The 12,867-nt window shown below is 47.1% G+C and overlaps 1 protein-coding gene across 2 annotated transcripts in view; it reads right to left on the bottom strand.

The window, feature by feature from the left end:
• Window positions 1–833: 833 nt before the first annotated feature.
• The window catches only part of ILRUN (inflammation and lipid regulator with UBA-like and NBR1-like domains), a 119,249-nt gene continuing 107,215 nt past the window's right edge, over window positions 834–12,867 (bottom strand). Inside the window, exon 5 of one of the 2 annotated variants that reach the window (XM_082639756.1) lies at window positions 834–4,220. In XM_082639756.1, the coding sequence (XP_082495882.1) occupies window positions 4,185–4,220 (36 nt within the window). In that variant the 3' untranslated portion in view covers window positions 834–4,184. The remainder of the gene's footprint in view (window positions 4,221–12,867) is intronic. The other variant, XM_082639755.1, reaches the window with a different exon arrangement.

Raw genomic sequence — 12,867 nt, forward strand, 5'->3', positions numbered from 1 at the left:
CCAGCATCTGGGAACCGAGGCCATGGGTCCAAGCCTGTAAGACAAGCAACTCCCTTCCCCCTGTGATCTCACTTTCCCTTCAACACAGAAAGGGTGATGTTGTGACTGAGGACACAGTTGAGTTCTGAGTTCCTACAGACATGAAAGGATGAATACAGTGAACCCACAATTTGCTGATTTATTTGTCAATTAAGTTTCTTTCATGCTGTGGACCACCGTGTAACCCACCTCCCCATCTCCGGAGGCCAAGGTCATAGGCCTGTCTCACATAAGTACGTGGGGGTAGGATCCAAGTTAGCTTGTCAACTGTCTGGAGTGTGGTCCCTATCCGGCTCTCGAGCTCCCTGACCAATCTGCAAAAAGGTACCTAATCCGTACTCCACCAGAACCACTAAAGAAAGATGCATTTCCTCTTCTACATCTAGTCCCAGCTGGCTCTAGGACTCCCCAGCTCGGCCTTGTCTGTTTCCCCAGTAGGAAGATGCCCATGGTGCTCTGCATTCTTCCTGTGCAATTCCTGCATTCACACCTGTGCGCCATGCCTGACACACAGTAAGTGCCCACACAATGCCTGCTGGCTGACACACACTAAGTTGGCCAGTACGTCTTATGTGCTGGGGATAGAGTAGTGCTCAACAGACACATGGTAGGTATCCTGGGGAGGCCACTCGAAAGAGTTTCACCTTTCTGGTCACTGGAAACCAGGAACGGCAGCAGATTTAATGATAATCCCAGGACTGATTTCATAAATATATAATGAACCGCAGGGTCTCAGTTTTCCCATATGCAAGAAGGAGAGACACAGAGACCAAAAAGCGCATATCACAGAGCCACTGGGGGGCCAAGCAGGTACACAGGGGCTTCAGGGAGCAATAAACTCACTGACACACATGAAAACAGGGTTTTTTTTTGGTGTGTGTTAATTTAATCATACAAATATTCATTTATACAGTAAGGAAAAACCTCCTCATCTTCATCTCCTCCCAGGCACCATAAGGCCCCACCACAAACACCCACCCAGCTTGCTTGCTGCACACCACTGTCCAGGTGGAGGAGGCAGCTACTGCTGCTCCAGCATTCACACGAGGAAACAAAGAAAAGGTGAGGCAGGGTGGGGTGGGGAATCAGCTTGCAGTTCTGGGGCCTGGCAACCCCACCACCCTCTCCCGCTGGGGCTCACACTGAATTTGGGGAGGTGTTTATTCTTATGCCCACTTCCCACCTTGGCCACCCTTGGGCCACACCAGCTGTCTTGGTGAGGTTCTCTCCTGGCTGGAAGTGCCTTTGATGGACTTTAGGTAACAGCCAGTCCTTGCTGGGGGAAGAGAAGGCTGTTTCTTGTAGAAAAATGCCCCAAATTCAACTGTCCTCATGGGAAAAAAGAAAAAAAGCATGCACGCGTGCACACACATCCACACACACCTCACTCCGTGCACACAGACAGGTTCCTCCCAAGCCTGAGCCCCTATGCCTCCCCCGCTGGGCTCAGGTCCTTAGGATGGTGCCTGCCTCACCTCGCGGGTGCCAGACACTGGTGGTCCTGCCCAAAGGCAGCCTGTCATTTGGTAAAGAGTCCAAGAGGAACTGAGACTACTGGGGCTGAAAGGGTAGCCTTTGCCGCCCCACCAGGCAGTGGAAAAGAGGGGCTCTAAGGACTTGCTCAGAACCCAAACCAGTGAGAAGAGGCAGGATGAATAGTACTAACAGCCGCCAGGTCTTGGGGGAACCATGGACTCCTTCCGCCCCTACTACATGGCTTGCGCTCGCTCTGGCCTCTGCAAGAAGCTCACCTCTCCAAACATGTGTACAGAAATGGTTTGTTTTTGGGAGGGAAGCCAATGTGCTTGGGACAACTACCTTGCCAGGTGAGACTGCCTAAAAGCAAGAGGAGGAGCAGGATCCCTCTGGCAGGGCCAGACCCACTGACGGTGATCTATGAAGCCACTGCTGAATAACGGCAGGCACCCCCTCCTGAGAAAAGGGGAAGGGGCACCTAGTGTGGGGCAGATGAGGAAGCCAGGAAATCAGGGGACATAAAGCCTCCCATGACCCTGCAGGGGCAGCTGGAGAGGTGATGCTTTGAGGGCTATCAAGTGAGCAGAACGGCTGGGCATGTGTGGGCTCCAGGGGGGCGGTGTCCCAGGAGGTTGGCACCAACAGTGGTGGCAGTCTGGGCCCAACAGGGCCCTCAAACAAAAAGCCATCGTGAGCCCCTGGCTTGGACCTGTGGTGGCCTGGGCACCTCTGCTCTGCTGGGAATGGGGTGCTCTTTGTGTGCATAGAAAGTAGGTGCTCCAGTGTGAGCTCTAGTCCAGCCCCAGACCCAGCTGCACTGCCCTTTCAGCAGGCAGTCTCCACCCTCCCCTGGGGCTTCTCCAGTGGACCAATGTTTACTCCCCCTTTTATTTGGGGGGAGGTGGGGAGGCAAAGGGGGAATTTCATACAAGCTTTTCTCTCACAATCAAGCTTGGAAAACACAACAGTCTCAGAAGAGGATGAGGAGGAACAAACAACACATGTTTTCGGAACTCAGACACCCAGACAGAGACAGACAGGCAGGCAGACCCTCACCCACACACAGGCTATATGACCCCTTGCAGCCAATCATCGACCTGGACTCCCTGCTGTCTCACACCCCCGGGGTGGGTGGGGGTGTGGTAATAGGCAGGTGACCCAGCAACCGCACCCTAGATCCATATCCCCGGCTATCAAACGAACCAAGACTCGAGGGAAGGAGGGGGTGAGAAGAGAAGAGGGACTTTGCATATTCTTGTATCTTTGGCAGACAGCTGTTCTGGCCTGGTTTAAGCTTCCCATGGAGATATCCACATCTCAACCTGCTCGGAATCCACAGGATGCCAGTGGGGCCACCTGTCCCAGTGAGCAGCCAGCCAATCAACCTGTGCTCCGGCTGGGCTGTCCCTTGCCCGCCACCTCCCAATAACTAAGCATCCTGCTCAGGGCGGGGGTCCTTTCATTCCCAGCAAAATGTGGTCTCCAAGATCACGCAGTCAGTAAGCGTGGCCCTTCCCCATGGCAAATTCCCCATCTGGGGCTACATTTTCATACCTTAACAGCTCAGCCTCCATTAACAGGCTGCAAAAACACCACAAAGGACAACTGGAGAGAAACACAGGGAAGGGAGTTGTGTGACAACAGAGAAGCAGGGGACACCTTCACATTCGCCTGCTGCACACTCGCTGGTGAGCTGCACCAACACCTGTGTGTGTGTGTGCACGCAGCACACACATATACGCAGCACAGAGGCAGCGTTCCCAGAGTGAATGTGGAGCCGCTGTGTACCAAGAATCCAAGAGAGCAGTAAGCGTGATGGCATTTCTCTCCGCCAAGAGAAACATGGAAGGAAAGCAATTTGAATTGTTACAAGTGTGTGCAGGAGGACACCTCTCAGCCTCACAAACTCCCACGTCACCCGAGATCTGTCCTCAAGGCTTCCTCTGCTGGCCACACAGGGAAGTTTGGTCTTCAGAGAGGTTCTGACGGTAACAAGCCACAGGGCTGACAAATACAAATGTCAAAGGTGTAAATCAACAGAAGATTAAAGAGAAAAGAAGAGGAAAAGCGTGATAATTCATGGGCTGATACCATTAAAAGCAAATGGGGTTGGAGACTCGTGGAGTCAGGTGGCACAGCAGGTGTCCTCCTATAGCACTGACCCGCAGAGTCCCCAAGCAGGCCATGCCAGTTTTGAACCTGAATTGCTTCCAGAGCAAGCATTCTATAAACAGCATGTTATCCCTTATCTAAAAAAAAAAAAAAAAGTGGGGAAAGGGGAAAAAATTAACATGTGCTCAAAACTACAACCTGTCTGTAGGCAAAATAATTTTTGTTTAAAAAGATGGCTTTTTTCCCCCATTTTAAACATTTTTTTTCCTTCCCGAGCGACCTAATGACTTGTTAGACTGACGCCTAATAAACAAAACCCAAACTGGCTGCATGGATTTCTTCTTGGTAGCCTCAACACCACTCCTGCGATTCGGCATTCACACAAGCACACTGAGTTTACTCAAAACTAGTCTTTCTGATTCTTCCTCTTCTTCCAGGATGGGGGTCAGAGCCAGGGGTCCGTGCGATGTGGTCTGCAATCCAGAGGAACCCCTTGCCCTGCCCCCCAGAGTCAAGCCTTCTGTCTTTTGTTAATTTTTCTTCTTGCTGACACCCGTTTAAGACTGGCCGAAGGGGTAAGGCCCGTGGAGCCCCTGGAAGAGAGTGAACACAGTCAGTGGTGGCAGACACAGCAGGTACAATGTGACAACCAAACCAAGTAAAAGAATCTACAGTTCCCAGTGAGCCAGAAGGAAGCTCCAAGGCACAAACAAGGCTTGAGGGTTGTCCTTGCCATGCAAATCTTCAAGAGGCCACATATCAGCACATTTCAAGTTTTGCTAAGTGTTCTCCTGAAACACACCATCCAAGAGAGGGGAGGCTGGTGGAGAGATTCTTCATCTTTCAAATTCTAGATCAACTGGTGCCAACTTTCCTCCACCCAGGTCACAAAGCCTTCCCTCCTTCTTGACAACATCTTAACCTCTCTGCTAAAGATCCTTGGACACCACTTTCTGCACCCTTAACCTCAGGTGCAGGCTACTGCTGGCTGATGGCACTTATATCAACAACACACACACTGGAGCAGAAAAAGCAACTGTCCACCGGGCACCTAGTACAGACATGGCAGCAGGGGGTTTGCATACACTGTCTTTAGGTGTATTATTACACTCATTTGACTGATGCCCATCTGACTGCAGACATTAGGAGACTTGTTCAAAGTCACATGGGTAGGGCTTCCCTGGTGGTGCAGTGGTTGAGAGTCTGCCTGCCGATGCAGGCGACACGAGTTCATGCCCCGGTCTGGGAGGATCCCACATGCCGCAGAGCGGCTGGGCCTGAGAGCCATGGCCGCTGAGCCTGCGCGTTCGGAGCCTGTGCTCTGCAACGGGAGAGGCCACGGCGTTGGGAGGCCCGCGTACCGCAAAAAAAAAAAAAAAAAAGTCACATGGGTAGTAAAAGGCAGAGCCAAGATTCAAACCCAAGTCTGATCTTTGCTCTCTTCACATTGCCTCTCCCTTGCCACATAATGATAAGGTTTACTCCAAATTCCCAAAGGCATTTTCTATGCTGCTTGGCTGGTGGAGAAGGCATCATAGTCTCACTTTTCCCTTATGTTAAGAATGAGACACCAAGATGTGCCAACACCAAAAGTGGCCACACAAACTTGCTGGAGGATGTCTCGTGCCTCCCTGCACCTTCACACCTCTGTGGAGTGTGCTCCTTGAAAAGACCCAGTCAATGCCAAGACCTGGGAGGGCAAAGGTAACTGGTAACCAGCCTCACTAAAAGTCCTACACCCCAAACTGGCCCAGAAGCAGAGGGACCTTGGACCAAGGGGACCAAATGGGTACGGAGAGCAGGTGGCACAGCCATAATCATGACAAATGACCAGAGGGGTTTCCCGATGCTTGACAACTACGTTAAGTAAGAATCCTGAATCTAGGCACAACTGGGGTGAGGAGGCACAAGAATGACTGAGATGACATTTTCCATTAGCTTGGTAAGATGTGGACAGTCAGAATTTGATTATCTTTTAAAAATGACACTTGTCTTTGAAAAGAAATGTAAGTGCTTGGTTGCAGGGTTGCCAATGATTAGAATCCCTTTCCAGTATGACTTTGTTTGCTGCCATCTCTCTAGCACTTAGCATGGCACCTGTCCCTGAGCAAGCACACGGTAAGTATTGTTGAATTAATAATTAAAAGAGAACAGGTATTTCTCAGACTACTACCTGGAGTGCCAGACCCTTCGAAGTCACTAGAATACTGGCCCTTCCAAACCAAGTTTTTAGTTAGTTTTTTTTTTTTTTAAGATGTTGGGGGTAGGAGTTTATTAATTAATTAATTTATTTTTGCTGTGTTGGGTCTTCGTTTCTGTGTGAGGGCTTTCTCTAGTTGTGGCAAGCGGGGGCCACTCTTCATCGCGGTGCGCGGGCCTCTCACTATCGCGGCCTCTCTTGTTGCGGAGCACAGGCTCCAGATGCGCAGGCTCAGTAGTTGTGGCTCACGGGCCTAGTTGCTCCGCGGCATGTGGGATCCTCCCAGACCAGGGCTCGAACCCGTGTCCCCTGCATTAGCAGGCAGATTCTCAACCACTGCGCCACCAGGGAAGCCCCCAAACCAAGTTTTTAAACAGCTGCTTAGGCCTGGGGACACAAGTGTCTACGTCATGCCATCCATCTGGTCACAGCCTCCCAGGTCCCAGGAGAGGCTGGGCTCCCTGGGAGTGGTTAGCTAGAGATGCACAACCTTCACGGTTTTCACTGCAATGGGCTGTGGGTCACGCAGAAGTGGGAGAAGGAGATCTGGGTTCTGATCCCCGCTTTGCACTAGCACATCAAATGACCATGAATAAAGTCCCTTCCCCTCATAGGATCTCAGATTCCTCCTTAAAACTTCCAGATTTAAGGTTCTAGGAGTTGACATAAAGTACCTAGCTCAGGAGGCTGAAAAACAGTGTTCCAAGAAAAAAATGCCCTTTGGTCATGCTTATTTAGACCAGAGGTCAAAGCTGCCAAAAATAGGGAACATGAGATTAAAGTTCCCAGTTTTTTTCAGCGGAAAGCACTGAAATTGCTTTTGTCTTTTTTTTTCTCCCTCCATAAAAAGCCTCAAGAGACCAGAAATAGACCTCACGCTGCTTGGTGGTATCGCTGAAGAGGTGAATATGGGAGACAGGCAGGCTAACACTGAAAGAGCATCAACTACATGCCGCCGGGTGCTGCTGGAGCACTTGAACATGTTCTCTTTAATTCTCACAAAGATAAACTGAGACAAGTATGCTCTCCAAGCTCAGAGAGGTGAGGTAACCTGATCAAGAGCACAGAGCTGGTAAGCAAAGCAGTGGTGGTTAAAATGTCACGTCTCCAGCCCCGAGTCAACCATGCCTCCAGCAGGCGAGCTGAGACTGTAACCATGTCAGTAGTCACAGACCCACCCACTCAAACAAGTGTGGGCTGGACCAGCTAAGGGCTCTCAGACTCCATTTTGTGGGGCCTGGTTGAACGGTCACAGGCCCCAGAGATGGAAATTAAAGAAGCTTAAAACAAGCTGCTGGGCTTCCCTGGTGGCGCAGTGCCTGCCGATGCAGGGGACATGGGTTCGTGTCCCGGTCCGGGAAGATCCCACATGCCGCGGAGCGGCTGGGCCTGTGAGCCATGGCCGCTGAGCCTGCGCGTCCGGAGCCTGTGCTCCGCAGCGGGACAGGCCACAGCAGTGAGAGGCCCGCGTATCGCAACAAAACAAAACAAAACAAAACAAGCTGCTCTCAGTACTTCGCAACCAACATTCATTCATCCCAACAATCCAAGGAGAGCAACAAAGGCTCAGATTCCCATACGATCTAGAACCAATACAATGCTCAAAAGTCTTTGTGCAGGAAAACACGCACAGAGAAAAGAAAACAGAAAAACAAACAGCATTTGTTTTCTATGAATTTTTTTCCCCTTTACCCTAAATTTAACTGCTTTCCGGACCAAAGCTCCACACACTTCACATAGGCCTTTATAAAGCAAGCACTAGCCTTGTGACTTGTCTGGAATGCTTGGAGAAGGGAGTTCATGGCTTTGCCAAGGAGCTGTCATGCATTCCCATTTTACAGATACATGGATCCCATGCAACTGGCAGACAGAGCAATACAGACATGGGCATTTTCAGATTTCCACCTGAATGCCCTGGCCCTTAGACCATTCAGTGTAGTATTTAACTAGCTTAGATTAAGAATTAATGTTGATCCTCTATTTATTGACTGAGGTGCTGTGCCTTTTGGAAAGAAAAATGCTATCTAATTCCCTTTCAGCCAGAGAATGGCATATTGGAGTTGTTGATGTTTAACTGGCGCAGAAACATGGCTTGAGGAACAAGCTCTATTTTCCTTCCCCCCCAAATAAATTACTATCACTTCAAGGAAGAGAGAGGGAGCCAATTCTATCTCAGAATTACTTTATCATCTAGACTCCCCACATGCAGGATTACAGGTGTCACAAGTGGATCATAGAACACAGGCAATGCAACACCAGTTACAGAGGAAAAGCCTGGCGGAGATTCCAAGAACAGCTTGTCCAGGGCATCTGATGGCAGGAGGCCAAGCAGGAAGTGCCTTTCCTAAGAGTGGGATGAAGGTATATTTGAAACGAGACGCTCATCCACATTTCAGGTTCCACTGGAGTTCCAAGACCCCGTGTAACAGGTTCTGGTGGCTAATGTCTCCAACCCCAGCCCAAAAGTAGGGTTTGGCAATACAGATAGATAGTGTTCACTGTCTTCTGGGGCCTAACAACTCTTCAACTTTTACCCACAGGAAAAGCAAATGCCAAACATTTTCATTAACCTGGTGGCATCCCTGATATCTCTCCTATAACAGGTGTGCCACTAATAAGGAAAACAGATCAAGGGATGGATACATCAGATGGTACCACACAAAGCCCTGAATTAAACTCTGACAAGCAGAAATGGAGGCCATCGCAGCATGATTACAAAACTCAGTTTGATGCAGAAGACCACTCTCTTCTCTATGAGGATTCACCTCTCACCACATAGGGACTAGCAGCAAGGTCGGATTTATGCATATTAATAGAGGGTGTAAATGACCAAGCCAAGAAAAGAACTCCTCTATCTGACTCCAGGTCTAAAGAGCAGCTCCCCAGGGTCAACTTGCACAGAAATGGCTTTTCAAAGGCTACATTTCTTGGGAGTGGCCCCACATCTGCTAGGGGACAAGAAAGTGTTCCTGGCGAAGGAGAGACAGCCTTTAAGGTCCACAGAGGTTGAGGTGTTGCCTGTTTGCCTCAGTCTTCCCTAAGCTTTCACTCAACAGCTGTCATGGCTGTGAGCCCTGGGACCTAAATTCTACTTGGCCACAGGGCAGGCGAGCCCTCTTAAAGCATGGCAGCTCCATACCTGCCAGCTAAGACAGAGGGGCCTCCCTACTCGTGGGTGTCTGGGAAGAGACTTTGGCCTCAAGCCAGCTGAATGATTACGGTAGTGGGGCCAGGTCCTGAGCTGAACTTCCGCAATGGAATAACTACTGTGAGTCATAATTTGGCTAATTTTCTAAAATATTTTTAAAAGAGAACACTTATAGACTTAAAAGAGAACACTTATAGACATAAAAGACAAGCAAGCTCAGTTTCACTCATCACAGTCTCCTGAAAGGACAATTTAAGATCCAGTACTTGCGGGCCTGTCCTCAAAGCAAAGTAAAAATAAAAACTATCTTTTTTATTTGTTTTTCACAGTAGTTTATAGTTGCCCCTGTGGAATAGTAGAGTCACTCCCAGCCAGTGATTTGGTTATCACTGATCTTATGTGAGTGGGTACCTACAATAACTTAAAAGTTCTTCCTAAAATTAAACAGAAATCAAAATAACTTTTCCAAAAAGGAGTACTAAAAAAACAGGAAACTATTTTGTTTCAGATAGAATGTATTTTTTTAAAGAACTTAAAAAAAATTATTTATTTATTTAGGCTGCGCTGGGTCTTAGTTGCAGCACAAAGGATCTTCACTGCAGCATGTTTAGTTGCAACATGAGGGATCTTTAGTGGCAGCATGAGGATTTCTTAGTTGTGGCATGCAAACTCTTTAGTTGTGGCATGCATGTGGGATCTAGTTCCCTGACCAGGGATCGAACCCGGGCCCCCTGCACTGGGAGCATGGAGTCTTACCCACTGGACCACCAGGGAAGTCCCTCAGCTAGAATATTTTTAGACGTTTACTCATCAATGTTCAGCAGTAGGGAGTACAGTGCTATCAGAAGGGAAAGCTGCCCTTTTACGACAGTGGAACCTGTTTCTTTTTTTGGCCGTACCACGCACGTGGCATGTGGGATCCTAGTTCCCCGACCAGGGATCGAACCTGTGCCCCCTGCAGTGGAAGTGCAGAGTTCTAACCACTGGACTGCCAGGGAAGTCCCAGTTTGAACCTATCATTCACCAAGGTATCATTTTCCTGGCTACTCCAAACCTCATTGTTTTCTCCTTCCTCCAAACTCAGGAGCACTTAAAACTCAACTGGAACTCAATATACTCCATCTTTCCTGGTCTCATTCTTTCCTATGAGCTAGTCACATCTAAGTAATCAGACAGTAAATTCTTTGAAAATAAGGAAGGATTAGCACAGGCTGAGGAACCTAGGAGGCCTCCCTTACTGACTAAATAATATCAAACCTCTCTCTGTTAAAGTAGTTTTGATGAATGTCCACAGCTTTGAAAAGGGTCTCGCTTTCAGTCAAGCTCTAAGGAAGCCCATACTTTCCCCCGATGTACAGCAGCCTTTAATCTTACATTGTGCACCTGGTCCTGCTGGAATACAATCAAAGCAGACTTAGCTAAGAACAAGTCACTGAAACCTGAGCATCTACACCAGACACAAATCCTCACACTTCTTTTTTCTATTAGTAATCAATTTTATACACTTCAGTGTATACATGTCAATCCTAATTGCCCAATTCATCACACCCCCACCCCCACCCCCCTGCCGCTTTCCCACCTTGGTGTCCATACGTTTGCTCTCTACATCTGTGTCTCAATTTCTGCCCTGCAAACCCGTTCATCTGTACCATTTTTCTAGGTTCCACATGTATGCGTTAATATACGATATTTGTTTTTCTCTTTCTGACTTACTTCACTCTGTATGACAGTCTCTAGATCCATCCACGTCTCAACAAATGACCCAATTTCACTCCTTTTTATGGCTAATATTCCATCGTATATATGTGCCACATCTTCTTTATCCATTCGTCTGTCGATAGGCATTCAGGTTGCTTCCATGACCTGGCTATTGTAAATACTGCTCCAGTGAACATTGGGGTGCATGTGTCTTTTTAAATTGTGAATTTCTCTGGGTATATGCCCAGTAGTGGGATTCCTGGGTCATATGGTAATTCTATTTTTAGTTTTTTAAGGAACTTCCATACTGTTCTCCATAGTGGCTGTATCAGTTTACATTCCCACCAACAGTGCAAGAGGGTTCCCTTTTCTCCACACCCTCTCCAGCATTTGTTGTTCATAGATTTTCTTTTTTTTTTTTTTTTTTTTTTTTGCGGTACGCGGGCCTCTCACTGCTGTGGCCTCTCCCGCTGTGGAGCACAGGCTCCGGGCGTGCAGGCCCAGCAGCCATGGCCCACGGGCCCAGCCGCTCTGCGGCATGTGGGATCCTTCCGGACCGGGGCACGAACCCGTGTCCCCTGCATCGGCACGTGGACTCCCAACCACTGCGTCACCAGGGAAGCCCTGTTCATAGATTTTCTGATGATGCCCATTCTAACTAGTGTGAGGTGATACCTCATTGTAGTTTTGAGTTGCATTCTAATAATTAGTGACATTGAGCAGCTTTTCATATGCTACTTGGCCATCTGTATGTCTTCTTTGGAGAAATGTCTATTTAGGCTTCTGCCCATTTTTGGATTGGGTTGTTTGTCTTTTTAATATTGAGTTGCATGAGCTGTTTATATATTTTGGAGATTAATCCTTTGTCCATTGATTCATAGGCAAATATTTTCTCCCATTCTGAGGTTGTCTTTTCATCTTGTTTATGGTTTCCTTTGCTGTGCAAAAGCTTTTAAGTTTGTTTATTTGTTTATTTTTGTTTTTATTTCCATTACTCTAGGAGGTGGATCAAAAAAGATCTTGCTGTGATTTATTTCAAAGAGTGTTCTTCCAATGTTTTCCTCTAAGAGTTTTATAGTGTCCGGTCTTATATTTAGGTCTCTAATCCATTTGGAGTTTATTTTTGTTTATGGTGTTAGGGAATGTTCAATTTCATTCTTTTACATGTAGCTGTCCAGTTTTTCCAGCACCACTTATTAAAGAGACTGTCTTTTCTCCATTGTATATCCTTGCCTCCTTTGTCATAGATTAGTTGGCCATAGGTGCATGGGTTTACCTCTGGGCTTTCTACCTTGTTCCATTGATCTATGTTTCTGTTTTTGTGCCAGTACCATATTGTCTTGATTACTGTAGCTTTGTAGTACAGTCTGAAGTCAGGGAGTCTGATTCCTCCAGCTCTGTTTTTTTCCCTCAGGACTGCTTTGGCTATTCGGGGTCTTTTGTGTCTCCATACAAATTTTAAGATTTTTTGTTCTAGTTCTGTAAAAAATGCCATTGGTAATTTGATAGGGATTGCATTGAATCTGTAGATTTCTTTGGGTAGTACAGTCATTTTCATAATATTGATTCTTCCAATCCAAGAACATGGTATATCTCTCCATCTGTTGGTATCATCTTTAATTTCTTTCATCAGGGTCTTACAGTTTTCTGCATACAGGTCTTCTGTCTCCCTAGGTAGGATTATTCCTAGGTATTTTATTCTTTTTATTGCAATAGTAAATGGGAGTGTTTCTTTCTCTTTCAGATTTTTCATCATTAGTGTATAGGAATGCAGGATGTTTCTGTGCATTGATTTTGTATCCTGCTACTTTACCAAATTCATTGATTAGCTCTAGTAGTTTTCTGTTGGCATCTTTAGGACTCTATATGTATAGTATCATGTCATCTGCAAACAGTGACAGTTTTACTTCTTCTTTTCCAATTTGTATTCCTTTTATTTCTTTTTCTTCTCTGATTGCCGAGGCTAGGACTTTGAAAAGTATGTTGAATAATAGCGGTAAGAGTGGACATCCTTGTCTTGTTCCTGATCTTAGAGGAAATGCTTTCAGTTTTTCACCATTGAGAATGATGTTTGCTGTGGGTTTGTCGTATATGGCCTTTATTATGTTGAGGTAGGTTCCCTCTATGCCCACTTTCTGAAGAGTTTTTATCATAAATTGGTGTTGAATTTTGTCAAAAGCTTTTTCTGCATCTA

The sequence above is a fragment of the Mesoplodon mirus genome (assembly GCF_964341445.2).
Source record: "Mesoplodon mirus genome assembly, chromosome: 12".
NCBI lineage: Eukaryota > Metazoa > Chordata > Mammalia > Artiodactyla > Ziphiidae > Mesoplodon > Mesoplodon mirus.